At 59.2% G+C, this 20,615-nt stretch overlaps 6 protein-coding genes across 6 annotated transcripts; 4 read left to right on the top strand and 2 right to left on the bottom strand.

The window, feature by feature from the left end:
• Positions 1-211: 211 nt before the first annotated feature.
• Positions 212-2,564, top strand: ACA1_095670 (Dlactate dehydrogenase 2, mitochondrial precursor, putative; the record flags this gene model as incomplete). The annotated part of the gene is made up of 12 exons (XM_004334882.1): positions 212-375; positions 442-572; positions 677-750; positions 849-931; positions 1,019-1,141; positions 1,237-1,354; positions 1,430-1,523; positions 1,606-1,742; positions 1,801-1,928; positions 2,018-2,142; positions 2,229-2,347; positions 2,433-2,564. 12 exons carry the CDS (start codon positions 212-214, stop codon positions 2,562-2,564), a joined length of 1,428 nt encoding a protein of 475 aa, XP_004334930.1.
• A 2,671-nt stretch (positions 2,565-5,235) lies between these two features.
• Positions 5,236-7,547, bottom strand: ACA1_095660 (Poly(ADPribose) polymerase catalytic domain containing protein; the record flags this gene model as incomplete). The annotated part of the gene is made up of 8 exons (XM_004334881.1): positions 5,236-5,285; positions 5,364-5,496; positions 5,660-5,754; positions 5,851-6,009; positions 6,132-6,228; positions 6,317-6,459; positions 6,564-6,785; positions 6,872-7,547. The coding sequence occupies 8 exons, from the start codon at positions 7,545-7,547 to the stop codon at positions 5,236-5,238; spliced, it is 1,575 nt and encodes a 524-aa protein (XP_004334929.1).
• Positions 7,548-8,248: 701 nt separating this feature from the next.
• Positions 8,249-8,533, top strand: ACA1_095650 (uncharacterized protein; the record flags this gene model as incomplete). Its single annotated transcript, XM_004334880.1, has 1 exon — positions 8,249-8,533. One exon carries the CDS (start codon positions 8,249-8,251, stop codon positions 8,531-8,533), a length of 285 nt encoding a protein of 94 aa, XP_004334928.1.
• A 247-nt stretch (positions 8,534-8,780) lies between these two features.
• Positions 8,781-9,251, top strand: ACA1_095640 (uncharacterized protein; the record flags this gene model as incomplete). Its single annotated transcript, XM_004334879.1, has 2 exons — positions 8,781-9,035; positions 9,144-9,251. 2 exons carry the CDS (start codon positions 8,781-8,783, stop codon positions 9,249-9,251), a joined length of 363 nt encoding a protein of 120 aa, XP_004334927.1.
• Positions 9,252-9,427: 176 nt separating this feature from the next.
• On the bottom strand, positions 9,428-13,648 carry ACA1_095630 (phosphoethanolamine Nmethyltransferase, putative; the record flags this gene model as incomplete). The annotated part of the gene is made up of 7 exons (XM_004334878.1): positions 9,428-9,795; positions 9,901-10,849; positions 10,926-11,080; positions 11,135-12,232; positions 12,329-12,740; positions 12,839-12,966; positions 13,081-13,648. 7 exons carry the CDS (start codon positions 13,646-13,648, stop codon positions 9,428-9,430), a joined length of 3,678 nt encoding a protein of 1,225 aa, XP_004334926.1.
• Positions 13,649-14,100: 452 nt separating this feature from the next.
• Positions 14,101-20,579, top strand: ACA1_095620 (uncharacterized protein; the record flags this gene model as incomplete). Its single annotated transcript, XM_004334877.1, has 22 exons — positions 14,101-14,130; positions 14,374-14,683; positions 14,803-14,887; positions 15,044-15,255; positions 15,512-15,582; positions 15,730-15,876; positions 15,981-16,250; positions 16,330-16,686; positions 16,790-17,140; positions 17,212-17,367; positions 17,454-17,886; positions 17,979-18,111; positions 18,319-18,462; positions 18,583-18,687; positions 18,759-18,944; positions 19,059-19,131; positions 19,263-19,337; positions 19,368-19,483; positions 19,578-19,648; positions 19,726-20,018; positions 20,127-20,276; positions 20,361-20,579. 22 exons carry the CDS (start codon positions 14,101-14,103, stop codon positions 20,577-20,579), a joined length of 3,987 nt encoding a protein of 1,328 aa, XP_004334925.1.
• Positions 20,580-20,615: the final 36 nt, after the last annotated feature.

The raw sequence follows: 20,615 nt of genomic DNA, 5'->3' as shown, positions 1-20,615 counted from the left end.
GTAATTTTTTTTATTTCAGAGGATCATGAAGGCCCTACGCGCTACAACCTCCCGATCTGCTTTCACATGCTCTGGCGGAGTGGTGCCGGGGACTTCGCTCCTCACGCAGCGATCGGGTAAATCTGCCGCTACTCGAATCGCCATCTGGTCGATGCACCGACCTGTTGCTGCTTCGACCACAGTGGCATGCAGCAGACGGTCGTATGCATCGATGGAAAAGCCTCCGCGAGATGCACGCTATGCCAAGCTCGAGGAGCGCGATGTGCAGCATTTTAGGAGCATCGTTGCCGATCCGCAGGCTTCTGTGGTGACCGATCCCGACGCCCTCGCTCCCCTCAACGAAGATTGGCTCCACAAGTATCGTGGCTACTCCAAGTACGACCTCCTCATTCTTCTCATTCAATCGTTTCGCATTCATTCAATCATTATCCATGCGTGCAGGTTGGGACTTCAGCCGCGCACTGTGGAGGAGGTAGCGCGCATCCTCAAGTACTGCAACGAGCGCAAGCTCGCAGTGGTCCCGCAGGGCGGCAATACTGGTCTCGTGGGTGGTTCCGTCCCCGTGCACGATGGTGCCCATTCCCTCCTTGAGTTGCGACTGGACTGCGTCGTTGCGTGCTCTACGGCCTCTACTTGTGTTGTACTCGTGCTCACTACATTTCCCTTGCACACACAGAGATCATCCTCTCCATGAGCAAGATGAACAAGGTCCTTTCGTTCGATCCCGTATCGGGCGTGCTGACCTGTGAGGTACGCCAACCGGCTCCCGGTTTCTTCTTCTTCTTCTCATCCTCCTCTACGCGACGAGGCGTTGTTTTGAAGCCTCAAACCTCTCTCGCGTCTGCCAGGCCGGATGTGTGCTGCAAACCCTGGACGAGTACCTCGAGGAGAAAGGATTCACCATGCCCCTCGATCTCGGCGCTAAGGGAAGGTAATGGGGTTCACCCCTCCTTTGCCGGCAGCTGATCCGCTCGCGACTCACTCACCGCCTCCTTCATTCCCCTTTGCGGCGGCGCAGCTGCCACATCGGAGGCAATGTCGCGACCAACGCAGGTGGCGTTCGTTTCCTGCGCTACGGTTCGCTGCACGGTAACGTGCTGGGCCTCCAAGTGGTCCTCCCCGACGGCACGATTCTTGACAGGTGTGGCCCACTGCTCGCTCGCTCGCTCGTTTATCCAGTATCCGCCGTCGATGACCTCTGAACGTTGGTTCTAACAACCGAGTCGCTTCATTCAGCTTGAACGGACTGCGAAAGGACAACACGGGCTACGATCTCAAGCAACTCTTCATCGGCAGCGAGGGCTCGCTGGGCGTCATCACCGCCGTGTCGCTGCTGACGCCTGCCCGACCAAAGGTGTGTATGTTATCTGATGAATATTCGATCCTTGGGCGTACCACTGATCCACAACGTTTCTTGTGGCACGAATAGTCGGTAAACGTGGCTGTGCTGAGCGTGCCGTCGTTCGAAGCCGTACAGAAAGCCTTCGTGGAGGTCAAGCAGGACCTAGGCGAAATTCTCTCAGGTACAACAGCTCGTTACGCCCATGATGCTGTGTTGTAAGGTGACACACACACACACACACACGACTCATGCTGTGCCTTTAGCGTTCGAATTTTGGGATCGGCAGTCCATGGAGCTGGAGATGCAACAGCTGCCCCACATCCGCGACCCGCTGTCATCGCCCAGCCCGTTCTACATTCTCGTTGAGACGCACGGTTCCAACGAGGCACATGACACCGAGGTGCTGTTCTCTTCTCCTCCTTCTCCCCCCGTTGGCTGACGATCATATGCGCGTGCAGAAATTGAATGGGTTCTTGGAGAGAGCGATGGGTGAAGGGCTGGTGACCGACGGTACAGTCGCACAGGACACCACACAGTTCCGCGCCTTGTGGCAGATCCGAGAGAGCTTTGCCGAAGCCGGCAGCAAGTGCGTACCCCCGAGCGTTTGCACCACACACACACACACACACAGTGCACGCACCATAGTGACTGATCCATCTTGGTGGCACGCCGCAGGGCCGGGTTCAACTACAAGTACGACTTGTCGATCCCCATCAACAAGATGTACGACCTGGCCACGGAGGTGCGAGAGCGACTCGGCGACAAGGCGCAAACCATCGCGTATGGCCACGTTGGCGACTGTACGTGCACGCCCGTATCGATCAAACTCTCAAAGTTTTTTTAGCCCCGCCGGATGCTGACTGTCAGCGTCGCTGAACTCCACCAGCGAACCTGCACTTGAACATGGTGACGCCCAAGTACGACGCCGAGGTGCACGGTCTCATCGAGCCCTTCGTCTATGAATGGACCTCGAAACAAGGCGGCTCCATCTCTGCCGAACATGGGGTACGCACACACCGCACACTGCACACACCGCACACACCGCACACAGCAAACAAATGAGTGACTGACATGCGGGTGGGGCTTGCAGTTGGGATTGATGAAGAGGGACTGTCTGCACTACTCCAAGCCCGAGCAGGCGATCCGCTACATGCGCGTCATCAAGGAGACGTTCGACCCACAGCTCATCCTCAACCCGTACAAGGTCATCCCCCTCCAGTGACCATTCTCCAGACACTCCTACACACTCCTACACACTTGTACATGCCACTGTAGAGACAAGTCAGAGACAAGACAGAGACAACCCAACCCAACCACCTTCTTCTGCACTTCTTCCTTTCTTTCTTTTCTTTTGGAGATTAACGGTCGTTGCAGATTATGATCGTGTCATTTAATCGATTGACGTTCGTCAGTGTAGGGGGGGGGGGAAGTGGCTTAGTTGAGCTTCACCATGTTGTTGGCGAGCTTAGCCTCCTCCTCGCAGAAGCCGTAGTCGACGCAGGCCTGGGTGGAGCTGTTGGTCTCGGCGAGGTACTCGACGACAGTGGGTGCGTAGAAGGAGGCGAAGCGCTTGCAGTCGGCGCGACTTCCCTTGAAGTTGGCGCAGTCGTACCAGAGGGTGTCCATGATCTGGGAGGTGTTGAGGCCCTTCTTCTGGTACATCTCGACCAGCTCGACGTCGTAGAGGCACACCGAGCAGAAGTCGCTGGCGTTCGAGGAGAGGGCCAGCAGAGCCACGATGACGGCCACAGAGAGTGCGAGCGAGGCGACGATCTTCATTTTGTTGGGTGGTTGAGTAGAGAGCCGCCCCGCTTGTGGCAGTTGCGCAAGGGGCAGCGGTGGTTCCTTCCTTTTTTTGTGACTTCATTGGTGCACTGAAATGGGGATTAAAGAAAATTGTTGACCTGCTCCAGCCAAGGCTGGTTGGAAGGAAGGAGGACAAAGGCTGGGAGTGAGGCTGTGTCCAGGGGGGTGTTGTCAGCAGTTTTTTGAACTTCTTTGCTCTTCTTTTTTCCATACCCTGAAGAAGGGTGGCCCTTTAGACAACTGGTAAGGCCACCAGAGGCTGTGCTTGATTTGCACCAGGACCAGGAGAATAGAAGGGTCAGAGTTGATGAGCTGGCAGAGTGGCATGTGCAAATCCAGGGTGCTACAGGACAGTTTTCTTCTTTGACATGCAGGGGTGTGAACACTTGCAGAGCAGAACTTGGTCTGCACTGGGGAGAAGAGTTGATTAATGTTTTTATGGGTGTGACCTACAATCAGGAAGCTGAAGACAATCTCATTGAACACATCAAGTGCTGTGAGCAAGCTGAGGAAAGCAAAGACATGATTATTCTTGTTCTCAGCATAGCATCCATGCTTGGATTATGGCAAGGCAGGGGGATGGGGTTTGAATAGTCAAATATATGAGAGTTGTGTAGTCACTTGGGCATTACTTAGCCAGCCTCCCAGATGCAGCAAGGTTGAGGTGGGCTGCCCTGCAAGAGTGATAGCCCTTCACCTCTGCTGTTGATTTGGCATATGTCCTGCTACCTCTCCCACATTCCCCTACCATCTGCCAACAAGGATGACATCTGAGCTATTCCTGCAAGCCCTCTAATGGCTGAGAACAAGGTGCTGCTGCATCCCTGCTTCTACTGCTTCCTACTCACCAGCATCAACTTCCCTGCCACCACTGATTACCACATCCACACAGTGAGCCCAATACACCAAAATGAGGACATGTGTTTATGCACTGGTTTTGGTGTCCAAGCCACAGAACCTGTCACACCACATCAGTGACACCAACATCATCCTGTTTGTGTGCATGGTGGTTTTGGTATACCCACCTGCACCCTATCTTGCAAGTTAAAACTTGGACCTAACATCATCTGCCATCTGCCTAATGGGCATAAACATCTTCTGTTGCCTTTAAAATCATCTGCAAAATGGGCATAAAAATCATCTGTCATCCGCAAAATGGTCATAAAAATCACCTGTCATGAAATGGGCAAAAAAATCATCTGCCATCTGCATAAAAATCATCTGTTGTCTGTAATTTCATCTGCAAAATGGGCATAAAAAAACATCTGTCATCTGCCAAATGGCCATAAAAATCATTTGTTGTCTGCAAAATCATCTGTCATCTGCATAAAAATCATCTGTTGTCTGCAAAATCATCTGTCATCTGTCATCTGCAAAATCATCTGCATAAAAAATCATCTGTTGTCTGCAAAAAAAATCATCTGTCATCTGTCATAAAAAATCATCTGTCATCTGCAAAGTCATCTGCATAAAAAATCATCTGCATAAAAATCATCTGTCATAAAAATCATCTGTCATCTGCATAAAAATCATCTGTCATAAAAATCATCTGTCATCTGCATAAAAATCATCTGCATAAAAAATCATCTGTTGTCTGCAAAAAAAATCATCTGTTGTCTGCAAAATCATCTGCATAAAAAATCATCTGTCATCTGCAAAAATGGCCATAAAAATCATCTGCACAAAAATCATATGTTGTCTGCAAAATCATCTGTCACCTGCATAAAAAATCATCTGTTGTCTGTCATATCATCTGCAAAATGGGTATAAAAATCATCTGTCATCTGCATTTGACAGATGATTTTGCAGACAACAGATGATTTTTATGGCCATATAAATCATCTGTAAAATGGGCATAAAATAGCCACAAAATCATCTGTAAATGTATCCAAAAAGTCTGTCATTCATTACCCACCCCAGACACAAGACTTAGACAAATTGTTGAAAATAACAAAGATACCACAAAAACCTCCCACTGCTGTCGACATAAAGCTGCTCCTGCCCAGTGGTGGTTGGGGGGTGCCTTAGCAGGTGGTCGGGCGGGCAGGCCAAGGATGGCTGTCTATGTACACGTCGATCAAGGACGACTACCGGTAGTGGATGGTGTACTCGGGGAATGCCTGATGATTGTCGAACACTGCACGTCGTGACACACACGACACACGCCAACGTGAGCATCGGCAGCGAGGCGTAAGAGAGTGGGGGGGATTCGTACCCACATACATGCCGTTGCCCCCGTGGACCTGCCCGACGGAATCGTGCAGGCCACCGCCTCGCTTCTCGGGCGGCCGCCTGATGCCGGACTTGCCCGTGCCCACCGAGCCTAGGGTCACACGACAGTACAACATCTGCTCATGGCCAGGACTGATCGTCAGTCTACCACTCTCGTGTGTGCGGTTGTGCGGTTGTGCGGTTGTGCGGTTGTGCGGTTGTGCGGTTGTGCGGTTGTGCGGTTGTGCGGTTGTGCGGTTGTGCGGTTGTGCGTGCCTTCTTGGCATGGCCGCCTGTGACGTAGCCGGTGGAGGTGGAGGCGTGCGTGGCAAAATAGACCCCGGCGCCGATAGCGCCGCCCATGTTCGCAACCCGGTGGTCGAAGCCGTCCTTGACTGTACAGCGACACACAGACAAGGAGCGTGAGTTGCGCGAGTTGAAGGTACAGGAGGTGTGTGGTGTGTGTGTGGTGTTGTGTTGTGTTGCCGTACGGATGATCTCGTAGGCGCCGACGCGCGAGCCGTGGAAGAGGTACTTCTCGTTGGGGTCCTTCTTGTTCTTCAGCGCGACCTGCTGGCGTCGCAGGTAGTAGAACATCCACTGCGACTTGTTCTGGTTGCGCTCGATTCGCGTGATGTGCGCCCCAATACCTGGACAGGTGGCATCAGCACACGACCACCATGGTACCATGTCAGCAGCAGTGACACAGTGGTCTGTCGATGCCACGCGTCCACCATGCGATGCAAGACCAAGCGCGCGCGTGCGTGCGTACCGCCGAGCGAGTTCTGGAAGTGGGTCTCGATTTCGTTCCACTCCTCGGAGCCCTTCTTCACGTCGAACGTCTGGTACTCGCCCTTTTGGTTCTCCCACTGCAACGCCACAACACGCAACACATCGATGGTACGGCGGCGTGTGAGGGTGGTTGGGATGTCGAGAGGGAGGGTGGTGGGGTCGTACGCGTTCGGGGTATTCGATGCCGTCGAGCGTGAGGGACACGTGCGTGTCTCCGCCGGCGTCGGGCAGCATGGCGTTCATCTCCGCTTGCGCCTTGAGCCGCTCCAACTCGCGCATCAGGTCCTCCCTCTCCTTGAGCGCTCGCGCTGTGTTGGCAACACAAAGTCAGAACGACACACACGCACGCGCAAGACACACCACACCACACCACACCACACACAACACAGGACACACAACGAGGGGCACTGACCTAGCTCTTCGTCGCTCTCGGCCTTAGCCTGGGTGCGCACGAGAGTGAGGGTCTCCTCCCACTCCTTCCGCTTCTTGCGCTCGCGCTCCTCTTCCTCCTCGCGCTTCCACAGCTCCTCGGCCAGCCGCCGGTCCTCCTCCTCGCGCTTCCGCTCCTCCTCGTCCAGCTGCCGCGCCAGCTGCGAATCGGAGAGGCCGCCGACTTGCGGCCTGGGCTTGGGGTCTGTTCGCGCGCGCACACACACACGTACGCAATCAGCCAATCGGCTCGGCTTGACACCCACGCAGCCACGTTAAAGTCGAGCGTACCGGTCGGGTAGGGCCGCTTGTTGGGACTGGCGGGCGTGGGCACGGGAGCGGGGGTGATGGGGGCAGGGGCAGGGGCGGGAGCGGGGGCGGGGGCGGGGGCGTCCTTGAGCTCCTCTTCGAGCAGGCGGGCCACGCGCATGTCCTCTTCCTCCTGCTGCCGCTTCCTCTCCCAGAAACGTAGCGCTTCGGCCTGCATGCGCGCCAGCTCGTCTTCTTCATCGCCCAGCTTCGCACCACCTTCACCTCCCTGCTCTACTTCGAGCGCCATCTTTTCATCTGCGCCATCACCATCTTTCTTCGATCCTTCTTCCATTGGAGTACTACTCGACGATGATGGCTTCTCTTCTTCCTGGCCCATCTGCTCCCACCAGAGGAGGCTCGAAGATGGGGCACTGCCGCCCGTGGCGGGCGCAGGAGTGATGGGGGTAGTAGTAATGGGCGTACTACTAAAATCCAAATCGAGTAGCAGGGGCTTGGGTTCTTCACGATTCGTGCCGCCAGCCGAAGGAGCCTGGCGAGATGTGAAGGGCGTATTGCTCACGTCCATGCCGTCTCCTCCCGTCGATGATGATGAAGAAGAAGTCGTGGTGGCAGCTACATCGCCTTCGAGGCAGCGATCCACGTGGGACGTGATCTCGGTGGGTGGAAACGACGCCTGGCAGATTGGGCACTCCATGTCCTTCTCTCTTTGCTCACTAACAACTTTGTCGTCCTTCTCCCTCCGCGTTATCGTGCAGCCCGACTTTTCCGTGCCCAAGCCAACAAAGAAAAAAAAACAATTCCGCGAAAACCAAAATTCACGAAATTGATAACTTGTGATGTGCCAGCTGGCGGGCAGTGCGTCGGCCGGAGGTGCCCTCTGTAATTCGCTCAAAACACCTCAAAAGGACTTATTTTCTCTGTTCTTTCTTCGTAGTTGCATTTTTTCTTGTTTGCAGCCTTTTTCGCTTATTAAAATTGCTTTTTTCAACTTGTGGAGTAGGGCCAAAAATTAGCTAGGGTGCAGGGTCGGCCCGCCACAACAAGACTTGACAAGGGAAAGTGGTGTGAACGTGACGACGCCCACGGGCGGTAGACGGACAAAGGTCGCGTCGCGCGATTGGTGCAGGTTTGAATTGAACTTGAACCGGTGACGCACCACCAACGCCGCAGGGTGACGAGAACGCACCCACCAGGGTGAACGTGGTCTCCGCTAAGCAGCGCGACGTGGTTGGTCGGCCCGTTGCGGTCTCTACGACGCCGAGACACCTTCAAGACCACCGGCAGCAGCGCCTGACCACTTGTCGCACCCACACCCAGAGCTGTACACACCACTCTCTTCTCCTCTCCCGGCCTTGACCATCACCACCCAGAGCCGGCGGCGAAAACAACACAAAGATGTGCTGCATCTGCACGCGAGCCTGCATATGCGGGTTGGCGCTGTACGACCTGGTCTACTTCGTTTGCCTCATCATCCTCTGGCCGTTCACGCTCATCGTGAGCCTGGTGGGCTGCATCGTGTGGCTCGTCATGTGGCCCTGCGCGTCGTGCTGCGCCGACCGGCGGAAGAAGGTCAAGAAGAAGATGATCAAGATGCCCAAGAAATGGGGCAAGAAGATCAAGAAGAGGGGCAAGAAGTCGCGGAAGAGCTCCCGCAAGAGCATCAGCATCAGCCCCGTCTGATGCGCCGACCTTCAACAACTTCCATCGTCGACTCCGACGTCGCATCTGCCGACTCGAAGATGTCCATTATTTATTTTTTATCACCAAATAAACAGTTATTTGTAGTCAAGAAAATGATTTCCTTTTAATTTCTACTCCACATAGAATTTCGACCTGACTGCAGTCCTCTCTGTTCGAGGAAGAGGCCAGCGTTTGTCCTCTCTCCGCCGCGATCGACGCATCATCATCTTCGAACAACAGAGACACAATGGTGAGACTGAACATTGAAGAGTTGAAGCAGCCGCAGAAGAAGGGATTCTTCGGATCCATTGGGCTTCCCGAGCCCGTGCGGCGAGTGGCAAACACCTGGAGTAATGGACTGTATGCGGCCTCGATGTACGCCCAGCAGGGCCTTGGCTACGTGAGCTCCTTCGCGTGGATCTTCGCCACGGCTGCCGTCGTCATCTACCTCCCCCTTCTCCGAGCCATGGACAGTGATCGCGAAACCATCAGGGCTATTAGGGTACGCGATCTTTAGCATTGGCAGATTATCTGCACGGTGCATGAGCAAGTGATCCGATCCAGCAGATCGTGTGACATCACTCATTTGATGATTTTTCATCCATCGCAGGCTGAGATGGTGCAGAAGACTGCGGGCATGGTGCCTGGAGCTGCCCCTAGGGGTCCCGATCTCGGCAATCTGGACATTTCAGGACTCGATTTCAAGATTCAACTGTAAATTTTGCCAAGTCGGCAAGACGACAATGGAGCACGCTAGAGCACGCGGCAGCCACATACACATCACCTCCTCTTCTTCTCCTTTCATCATCCCTACATGCGAAAGGTTCTGCACTCTACACTCTCTCTATAAACAATCCTTGTTTCCTGTCATCTCGTGTCCCGCTCTTCTTGCCTTCAGATGAAGACGTAGACGAAGAGGTAGAGGAGGACGAGGAGCAGATCGGCGATGGCCGTGGCCGAGGCGTCGAACACGTACTTAGGCGCGAAGACCTTCCACACCATGAGGTGGCGTCGCACGAGGAAGACGAAGAGGGTCGTGAGGAAGAGCTTCACCACGAAGGCCAGCATGAACATCCACACCGCGCGTAGCGTCCACGCCCTGACCTCCTCGCGCGCGAACCTTCGCTCCACGCGTCTGTTGTCGTCGTCGTCGTTGGACCAGAAGAGAAGTAGCGGGAGGAAGAGGACAAAGAGGAAGTAGCACCCGAACGTGTTGAGCACCATCAACACGGCGCCCACGATCATGTTCATCTCCTCGAACCCTACACGCGCGCGTGTACTGGGTTCAGCTTCTTGATGTTGTGTGTGTTGTGTGTGTGTCGTGTGTGTCGTGTGTGTGTCTGCGTGTAAAGAAAAGAGTCGCATACCGATGAAGGGAGCTTCGAACTGGAGGGAGGAGAAGTCGCACAGGTGGCCCGACTTGTAGAAGAGGAGCACGGCGAAGAAGACCCACACGATCACCTCCGACACGCCCAACGACAGCTGCTGCCGGCGCCCTGGCTGCTTCCCTCTTCGCTCTTCAGGTCGCGGGATGTCCACCAGATGGTCGCTCACAGCGGCCGACGTCTTGACGCGCTGTCGAACGGCGCCAGCTCTATCCGCCTTGCCGGCCTTGACCGAGTCGTCATCGTAGTTATGGTTACCGTTGATGTCGCCTTCTTCTTCTTCTTCGGCGTCGTCGGCCGCTTTCATCCGCGCGCTGACGTCGACGAAGAGGAGCGGCGCACAGAGGAACGACACGAAGGTCCAGCAGGAGCCGGGGCCGAAGACCAGCATGACCGGCACGCACACGACCATGCCCAGCACCATGAACGTCCCCTGCAGCTCCGGCGCCCCCGCCATCACCACCGGACCCGGAGGGTGGTCACTATCGCCGCCGCGGTGGTGCCGTCGTCGCCGGCGTCGGTGGAAGAGGAGGGCGAGGAGGAGAACGAGGGAGGCGAGAGAGGCGGCGTAGACGAGGCGGGGGAAGAGTATCTTCCACAAGTAGACGAAGTGGTCGAGGAGGGCCAGGCGCTGGAAGGTCCAATAGACGGCCGAGCACAGGAGCGAGACGGCGTGGAGCGCGAAGAGCTCGCCGGCCGGCAGGAGCGAGGGCCGAGACGAAGAGGATGATGAAGAAGAAGAAGATGAAGAAGGAGATGAAGAGAGGGAAAAGAAGCGGCGGAGGGCGAGGGTGAAAGTGAAGAGCATGATGGCGAGCGGCACGAGGGTGTCCCACGCGAACTGGGCGGAGAAGAAGAACTGGACGCCCTGCCAGACCAGGTCTCCGCTTTCGGGCGAAACCGCACGCACCTGCGACGCCTCCATCGGTTCCTGTCCCGCACACGCACACGCCCAGGTGTGAGCTCATAGCCTCGGAACGGTCGGGCGAGAGCGGGCATGGTCGTACGACGATGGGCGGAGGGAAGGCGTCCTCCTCGTCCTGCAGTCCGCCGGGCGCCGTGTCGCCGGCAACGGATTCGTGGCGGCCGACGATCGAAGGGCTGAAGCGGATGACGCACAGGAGCACCACCAGCTTCACCACGTCGCCGTACTGCGCTCCCGCTGCTGCTGGGCGGAGGTGACGACGTTGACGTTGATGGTGGTGGTGATGGCGACGACGCCAGGCGGCGGCGAGATAGCACAGGAGGAGCGAGGTCAGCAGGAAGGAGATGACCTGGTGCTCGGCCTCGATGAACGAATTGCTGAACAGGCCGATGCCGTGGAGCGCGAATAGGGCCACGGCCACCGCGGACAGCACGTCGGCCCGTCGACGCTCGGCCAGCCGACTCACGAGCGCGCGCAGCGAAGGTCGCGATGACGACGACATAGAGAAGGAAGAAGCGGAGGCGGAGGCGGTGAAGAAGAAAGAAAAGAAGAGTGGAACGAAGGCGAAACCGATGACGGAGCAGATGAGGGTCGCGCCCACCAGCGCTGGAATGTTGTGGAATGCGTCGGCGACGAAGCAAAAGACGAGGACCGCGCCCACCGCGCCGCCGGCGAGGGCGAACGAGAAATCGAACGAGACCGTCGCCGTCGCCGACTGCCCCCCAGGGCGCGACGAGGCGAGAATGACGCAGACGAGGCCGCCGATAGAGGCGAAGAGCAGGGCCAGCCCCCAGGTCATCGACTCCACGTCGAACGTGGCCCACAGCCGTCGGCAGATATCGCCCACCTGCTTCTGGAAGCGGTGGTAGTGCTTGAAGACCCGGTGGTGCTGCCTCACCCGCTCGGCCATCGCCGCCCTGCGACCCGCCGCCGTCGCCGCCTCTGCCGACGTGGTCGCGGCGCCCTCATCGCCAGAGTCGGCCGACGATGACGATGGCCCTGACAGGGCGCGCAGCATGGCGTTGGCGCGGGTCAAGTGGCGGCGCAGGCTGTCGACCTCGCGCGAGGGGAACGAGGGCGACACGTCGGCGTAGGCCGAAAGGTAGGCGTCAATCTGGAGCGAGTTGACCTCCATCGCGGCGTTGAGGCGCTCGTAGCCGGCGAGCCACTGCTGCAGGCTGGCCAGCGACAGCCCATCTTCGCCACCGCCCTCGTCGTGGTAGAGGTGGGCCTTGGCGCCCCACTTGCGCTCGAGGTACTCGAAGAACAGGCCCTCCTCGCTATCGAGCGCCGGGTCGTCTTCGTCGCCGTGGCCGGCCTTGTCACCCTGTCGACGCAGCTGCTCCATGTCGTCGCGCTCGAACCCATAGTACGCCGGCGGCGCAATCCCTGGCAAAGCCACAAACACGAACCACGTCAGCAGATCTGTGTGTCGTGTCGTGTCGTGTCGTGTCGTGTCGTGTCGTGTCGTGTCGTGTCGTGTACCGAGGAAGAGTTCGGGAATGACGCCGCCCAGATTGCCGAAGGGGATGGGCAGGCCGAGGAGCAGCGCGATCGTGGGCACGACGTCGATCTGGGACACCTGCCTGAAGTGGTCCTTGGTCAGCACCACCCCCTCCGGCCTGGCCGGCTGCTTGGCGGCCGCGGGTGCGCCGGTGGCTCGTTCCCGGAGGAGCGCATCCTTGAGCTCCTCGCCGAGCTCGCTGCCGGTGAAGACGTCCTTGATGTCCTCCCCGAGGTGGAGCTGGTCCCACCGGTTGAAGGTCGTCGACGGGGTGTAGACGAACAGAGCCGCCGTCACTTCGCTTTCGGTGTGGCCGCCGTGATTACCGTCGGCGGTCATGCCATGGTCGCCCATGACGAATAGGATGGTGTCATCTTCCATGGCCTCCACAATCTGGTGACACACGGCACACACGACGCACACGTCAAACCATGACCACAATCCGAACTGACATGGAGGAGACGAGATGTCAAGAGACGATGCGCGCTAACCTGTTGCAGAATGCCGTTCATCTGTCGTAGCTTTTGTCGCATCTGTGGATGGGAAGGCCCGAAGCGATGGCCGGCGTGATCCACACCGAGGAAGTGCGCTACGATCACCTCCCAGCCCTCTTCGCCCTCTGATCACAAGATGGTGAGTCGCCCATCACAATTCAAAAAGAACGAAAGCGAAAGCGAAAAAGAACAAGAACGAAACGCGAACGCAGAGGCGCACAAAGAATGAAAGTACGCACCGGCTGCGGGCTCGTTGCGCATCTCGGGGAACAGGTGCCGCATGACGCCGTCGTCCACCGTGTGCAGGTCCTTGACGTTGAACGACGGGAACGGGTGGCTGCGGGTGAAGTAGCGCTTGTGAGGCGGGAAGAGCTTGGCCCAGGTGTCGTCGCCCATGAAGACCGCGCCTCGCCCATTGTCGCGTAGCTGGAGGATGAGGTTGTCTTCGCTGAGCTCGGACGAGTCAAAGTTGTTCTTGGCCTCGAGAAAGGTGGGGATGCCGCCCGTGTTGAGGGCCTTGAGCCGCTGCAGAGTCGTGGTGGGCGCGTCAGCCACGAATCGAAAGAGCAAGGTGTTGCTGGCGTTGTTGAGTAGCAGATCGTTGATCACGGGCAGGTTGTTGACGTAGTAGTCGTCTTGCAGGTCTGCATCGATGTCGGCGGCAGCTGCTACGCTGGCTCCCTTGGCAGATGGCGATGGTCGCGTGTAGAGGGTGAAATCGAATCGCAGTGCATCAACAATCACGAACAGGGCGCGCTTGAATCGACGTGGCATCCAACAGGACCTCTCGTGCGAGGGCACCCCCATGCCTGGGGCATCGTGTTGCGAGATCATTTCATCAGCACAATCTTTCCTACTGCGATTTGCGAGGCCAGATTCAGAGCTGGAAGAGGGTCGCTGCGTGCATTGGCTACGCGTCTGGATCTCGTATCGCGTGAGGAAGAACCCATTCAGGAAGAGGAAGATTGCTGCAGCGTGCAATGCCACAAAGAAGAGCACGAGAAGGGGCGAGGTTGTCCCAACGCGGCACCTCATGATGTCTAAATCTTCGCTCAATCTCAGACAAACGTTGCTCTTCTTGTCATGATCTGCTGATCTTCCAGCCTGCACCAGTGTTTTGTTTGGTAATTGTTTGAAGGATTTTCTCGGCCTTTTATTTTTTGTTTTACTTTCTTTTGTATTTTTCGAGCACAAGATCTTTGTTGCCATCCGTGCCGCCTTCGATCTCTTCCACTCGTGCGAGCTTCTTCGCCTCGGCAATGCCAGTCCTCACCAACATCTTCCTCGTGGTACCCCTCCATTCCATTCTATTCGTCTTGATGGCGATTTAAATTTGTTCGCCTGTGCTCCGCAATGCCAGCGCGCCACGCTTCTGTGATCGATGATTCTTTTGCTCTTTGTCCCTTCTAGTCCCATTTAATGATGATTGATTCGAATCCTTTCATTCACCAACCCTTGACAAACATTAATCAATTAAATCATCCATTAATCAAAAAAAAAACAAAAAAACAAAAAAACAGGAGGGGCTGCAGGAGCGGAGGGGAGAAGGGCGCAGGGAGCTGGAGTGGCGGCGATGGACCGGACCCGCCGACGCGCTGCAGGCCGCGCTCGCGGTGCTCCTCGCCGCCGGCTTCCCGGCCCTGTTCGAGCACCACAGCGAAGAGGACGTGGCCGCCTCCATGCTGGTCGCCGGCGAGAATGACGACGGCGGCGGCGACGACGACGATGGTGTGCAGCTGCCCACCTCGATCACGGTCCCGCGGCTCTGGGTCTTTGGCGCCCCGACGCTGCTCGAGGGCTTCCTCCACCACGCCATGCTCCACCCCTTTGTCTCCCTGCAGGGTACCTGTTGCGTGCGTGTGCGTGTGCGTGGTTGTGTGTGTGTGTGTGTGTGTCGTGTGCGTGTCGTGTGCGTGTCGTGTGTCGTGTTGCATTGACACTTGAGCTGTAACGTGGCGCAGAGGATGAACGGGGCATGTGGGGAGGTGATAGTGACGACCAGGCAACGGAGCGGCTCGTCGTCAGCCTCCAACGACTCTTGGAAGGGTGAAAAATCCCTGCCTTTCCCCCATCCTCTCACGCACCACCAACGCTCATACACGGCACGGCACGGCACGGCACGACACGACACGACACGACACGACACGACACGACACGACACGACACGACACAACACGACCAACGACACGACACGACACACAGGCGGCTGGTTACGAAGGGATTCGAGCGCACGGAGGACGGCTTCGTATGTCCGTCGTTGCTGCCCGCGCGGAGGGACGGCGCGAGCGCTGCCTCGTCGGCGATCGTGTGCCGCATCGAGGCGTTCAGCTACGGCGATCGCCTGGGCTTCTACTGCAGCGTTGGGGTCCGCGCTGCCGCCCGCTCACTCAACCTGCGCAGCTCCAGCCCCGAAGGTACGCCTCACCCGTTCGCTGGGTCCGCACCGCAATCAGCTCACGACGCACGCGCACCGCACTCACCACCGCACGCGCGCGCACCCGCCGCACACGTACACAACCGCACGCGATGCAGAAGATGAACGGTCTCGGTTCGACGGTGCGGCGACGACGTCACGCCACGCGCGACGACAGATCGGAGGTGCCGCCGTCTCGCGAGCCGCACGACACTCGGACTCGGAGCACAGCACGCCGCACGCGGTGTCGTCGTCAGATTTTCTCGCCCAAGTGCTGATCGATCAACTCGGCTTCAACGCCTCGGCCTCCGAAGAGTACTTCCTCCCCGTGTGTGTCGTGAGTGTGTCGCGCGCTCCTCTGGGTGCGTGTGTGTGTCGTGTGTCGTGTTATTAACTTGATGCGTTTTGAAGGGAGGAATGGACAGCGCCGCGTCCGTGGGCGAGCAGTGCGCTGACGTCGCCCGCCAGCGCGCAGGACGCGATGGACATGGAGGGCGCCGGGTTGGACTCGCTCGAGGACCGGCTCGCGGGCAAGCGCACGCGCGCAACCGACGCGTCCCTGCTCTCTCCCTTTGCCGACGTCGTGGGCGACTCCCGCTCCGCCAAACGCTCACGCCCACAGGTCCCTGTCCTGCCACGACACGACACGACACGCAACACGACCAACGACACGAGACACGAGACACGACCGACGACACGACACACAGCGACTAATGCGCTTGACAGGAACCTTCGCCGCTGGGCGGGCCGCTGTATGCGTCGCCGACGGGCGGCATTCTTTCGCCGGCGGTGACGACCGCCTCGCCGCTGCCCGACGCGGCCGCACTGGTCAAGGACGAACCCGCCGCCGCCGCCGCTGCTCCAGTACCGGTGCCGCCACCAGCCGCGGCCGCCACCAAGGCCGGCAAGGAGGACGACGCATGGTATCTCCTCAACGACGACTCCAACGACATCGACATCGACTTCGAATCTCTCATCCGCTCCCTCTCCACCGAGGTTCGCCTCTGCGTGTCGTGTCGTTGGTCGTGTCGTGTCGTTCAGTGAAACCCACACAAATGGTTGAACGCGCGTGCAGGACTCGGCGAATGCGGCGGCGGCGGCGGCGGCGGCGGTCGCGGCTGCGGCCATTATGCCGCCGGAGCCGGCGGTCAAGCCCGAGCCGATGGCGACAGTGATGGCGCCCGGCGCGCTGGCGTCGCCCTTCGACCAGTTCGCCGACGCCGGCGCGGCGGCGGCGAGGGACGCCACGGCGGCCGCGGCCGCGGCGCTGCTCGAAGGCGGTGGACCCGAAGACGCGATGATCCTGACCGGCATAAGCATGAGCTCGTCGGCGCCCTCGCCCCTGGCCGCTGCTGCCACCACGCCCACGTCGATCTCCGAGGCTGACGTCATCGCCTCACTTGAGGAGCCGTCGTCCACCCAGCCGGATCAGGTGCGCACAAGCGCCTCACATCCACTGATGCGCACTTCACAATTTATTCACCGCACACGCACGCCACCGCACGACACGCACCACCGCACACACGCTCAAGCAGGCGGGTGAGCGGCTGCTGTTGCATGTGTGGCCCACGGGCTATTCTCCGCTGCCGATCCCGCCGACGCCGCCGAACGCGCGCTATTCGTACCGTCCGACGTCGCAGCTGTCGCCCTCCGCCCGAGTCGATTCGCCATCGCCCGCGCCGCCGCTCAGCTTCCGCTGGTGGAAGCGCATCTCCGAATCGTCGTCTTCTTCGTCTTCTTCTTCGGCCATCACCTCTTCCTCTACTCCTTCCACTTCTGCGACGACGGCCACCGCCGCCGCCGCCACTTGGTCGGCCGCGGCCTCCGCAGCGCTCTCCTCTACTCCGCTCCTCAAATCCGAAGTGGACGACCTCCTTTCTCCCAAGGTTCGTCGTGTGTTGCGTGTGTGTCTTGTCGTGCGTGTCGTGTCGTTGGTCGGGTCGTGTCGCTGACGGAGATGCATCGAATCAAGTCGAACGGGTTTGTGAGCTCCAGCTCGACCTCGCTGAGCGAGGCCGACGAAGCCGAGCCCAAGGCCCGACTCACCGAGGAGATCGACGACATCGGGCCGGAGCTCGACGCGCTGATCGTCCGCGAGGTCGTCATGCAGCAGGTATCTCCCCACCACCAATGCGCATTCCACCCACATTCCATTGCCTTCATTTTCCACTAATTTTCTTCGCATTCCTGGCCCAACAGTGCAGCTCGACGTTCGACATGCTCTTCCTGGGCATCAGCCCGTCGGGCCTGTCCCTGCTCGACGACTCCGGCGGCTCCGTCGGCTCCGGCTCCGGCGGTGGCCCGTCGACGGCCTGGTTCATGCCGACGCCGGCGAACAACGCCTCTTCCGCGCTGCGACGCTCGAGCGGCGGCGATGCCGACACTACATTGGACGGCGCCGAAGTCGACCCGCTCTTCGCGCTGGTGCAGCAGTACAGCAAGGACAGGGCCGTGGCGGCGCAGGCCAGGTCGCAGCTCACGGCCGAGGGCCTCATGCACGCCCTCGCCACCGTCGGCCAGGCGCTCAACGGTCACACACAGCACCAGCTCCAGCACCACGCGGTGGAGGCGGACTCGTTCGCCACCGGCGGCCTCAGCGTGGTCGGCCCGCTCAGTCTCGCCCAGTGGAACCGTACGTCGCGCAGTGTGTGTGTGTGTGTTGTGTGTGTGTGTGTGTGTGTAGCTGACGTCATCATTGCGCGCTCTGCCTCACATACCGTATAGAGGAGGAGCGGGCGGAGCTGGAGGAGTTGGCGCCCCCGTCGCTGGTGGTGGGCTTCCGGGACGAATGGCTCAACATCCCGCCAACCGCCATCCGCCTATGGGAAAAGGCCCTGCTCGAACCCTACGCCCCCAGGTGACGCACGCACACCAAGCGCACACCACACACACCACGCACGCACACCACACACACGACACACGACACACGACACACGACACACGACACACGACACACGACACACGGCACACGGCACACGGCACACGGCACACGGCACACGACACAGTTCTCCGCTTCGAGCAACGACGCTGAAAGTTGTCAATCGTGTTCGGGGCGCGTTCGCAGGAAGAACGTGGCGTTCTACGCGCTGGTGCCCAACGACCCGCTGATGAGCCGGGCGCTGCCGGGCTTTCTGCGCGATCTGACGGCGGCCTACCAGACCGCCAACCTCGGTGCCCACGAGCCCGCCATCGAGGACAACATCCGCTGGTATGCACCCGCTAAAGCACGACACACACACGCACACACGACACACACACACACGACACGCACGGCACTCCGCGCACAGCTAACAACTCTCTGTTCCCCCCCCCATTTTTTTCTTATTAGGGTGGAGTTGTCCGACGTGGAAGCGGCGATGCGATCCTACCGCAAGGCGGCCAAGGACCTGGCCCAGGAGCTGCTACGCCAATGGCGCTCCGGCTCCTACCAGACGTATACGCTCACCACCCAAGTCTATTATTTTTATTAGTATTTATTAATATTCTTATAAATGGCACGTGCAGGCAAGCGGAGGGCTCGGTGGTGGTGTACGTTGTCGACCCGGGTCCGTTGGCCCCGGCGGGGGCCGCGCCGACCGCGCCGCAGGAGCTGCTGCGTTGCGCGGTGCCCCTGCTGCGGGCCGCCAAGGACCTGCCCCACCTCAACATCGCCTTCCAGATCCTGCCCACGGCCCTGCTCCTCGAGCCCTGGTACCGAGACAGCCCCACCGCCCGTCTGGCCGACGACGATAAGCGCTCTTAACGTTGGTGTGTGTGTGTGTGTGTGTGTGTCGTGTGTGTGTCGTGTGTGTGTGTGTGTGGTAGGACGGGGCCGAGCCTGAGGGACCTGGCCTTCTCCGTGTTCTCCAAGTGTCGGCGCATGAGCTCTCCTCATTCGGTACACCTCTCAGCGCCTCCATCACACCACACTTCCCGCGCCCAAATTAATCATTTCTTTTATTTTATTATTGTTTCGTTTCGTTTCGTTTTTTTCGTTTTCGTTTGGCTCGTTTCGTTTTCGTTTGGCAGAGCGAGAAGCTGTACGAGCCGGTGTACGTGCTGGCCGCGCCCGAGCCCGATGCCTCGACCACGTTCGTGCTCCACGTGGCCTACTCCTCGAGCTCCACGCCGCAGGTGCCGTTGCTGGTCATCGCCACCCTGACCGACGCGCGCGGCGAGATGCGCCAGTCGCTCTACCTGGACTCGACCCACGCCCTGGCCCAGCTGTGGCAGTGCGCCCTCATGGCCATGTACATACGCAGACTATGCAATTTCCCTGAACCTTCAGGGGGGTTTCCTGCGCCCCCCCCCCTTCTTCTAATCTGATGTATTTCTCCCCCGCAGAGCGCGAGTGTCGGCAACGTGGCGGATCGTCATCGGAAAGCTCGGCCAACTCGCCGCCGCCGAAGCCCAGGGTACGCACCGCACGCACACGCCGCACGCACACACCGCACGCACCGCACTCACTGTTTCCGTGGTGCTATTTTGGCAGAGTGGGAGGGGCTGGTGGCGTCGTGGCGTGCGGGCGGCTCCCGAGCGGGGCGAGCGCGTGTGGCGTCGGTCGCGGTCGTGCAGGTCACGCCGCACCCGCACCTCCACCTGCTCCCGGCCCTGGGCAGCGACCTCCTGCCCGACCTCTCCGCCTCCGCGTCCCAGGGCTCGTCGTCCCAGGGCGGCAGCGACGGCGATCCGCCGGTCGAGGTGTCGACCCACGCCCACCGCTCGCTCGAACTCGAACTCTTCGACGCCTGGCGCACCTCGTCATCGCTTCACCTCGGCAACTCTGTACGTGTCGCTGGTCATGTTGTGTGCGTGTGCGTGTGCGGTGATGCGTGTGCGTGTGTCGTGTTGTTGGCTCATGCGAGTGTGTGTGACACACGCGCGTCGGTGCAGTACCTGCTGCCGCGGCCGCCACCAGCGCCGGGCAGTGTCGGAGCTTTGGCCGACCCGACGGCAGCGGCCCCGATGGCCTCGGTCGCCCTGTTGAACCCCTCCCTCAGCCAATTCCACGTGCGGTGGGCCGCCGACACCGCCACCCTCGTAGTACGCCGATCAACCGCACACGCACACGCACGACACGCACACGCACGACACAACACACAGCTGACTTTTCTCTTTCTTGTGCAGATCTCGCTGGTGGCGCTGACGGACTTGCAGTGGAGCGGAGAGCCGCAGCAGCACCAGGCCGAGGCGGTGCTGCGCGAGGTCGGGCGTGACTACCACCGCCTGTCGTGGCTCACCCTCTCCTCCGCCACCGGCCGTCGCCTCTCCCCTCTACCCCTCCACTTCCTGGCCCCCGCCGCCTCTTCCTCTTCCTCTTCTTCGTCACCTTCCTGCGTGAGCTGAGGGAAAAGAGGAAAGAAAATAGAGAAAACTAGTAAT

Source organism: Acanthamoeba castellanii (assembly GCF_000313135.1).
Source record: "Acanthamoeba castellanii str. Neff unplaced genomic scaffold scf7180000084645, whole genome shotgun sequence".
NCBI lineage: Eukaryota > Discosea > Longamoebia > Acanthamoebidae > Acanthamoeba > Acanthamoeba castellanii.
This window is presented reverse-complemented; position numbering and strand designations above follow the sequence as displayed.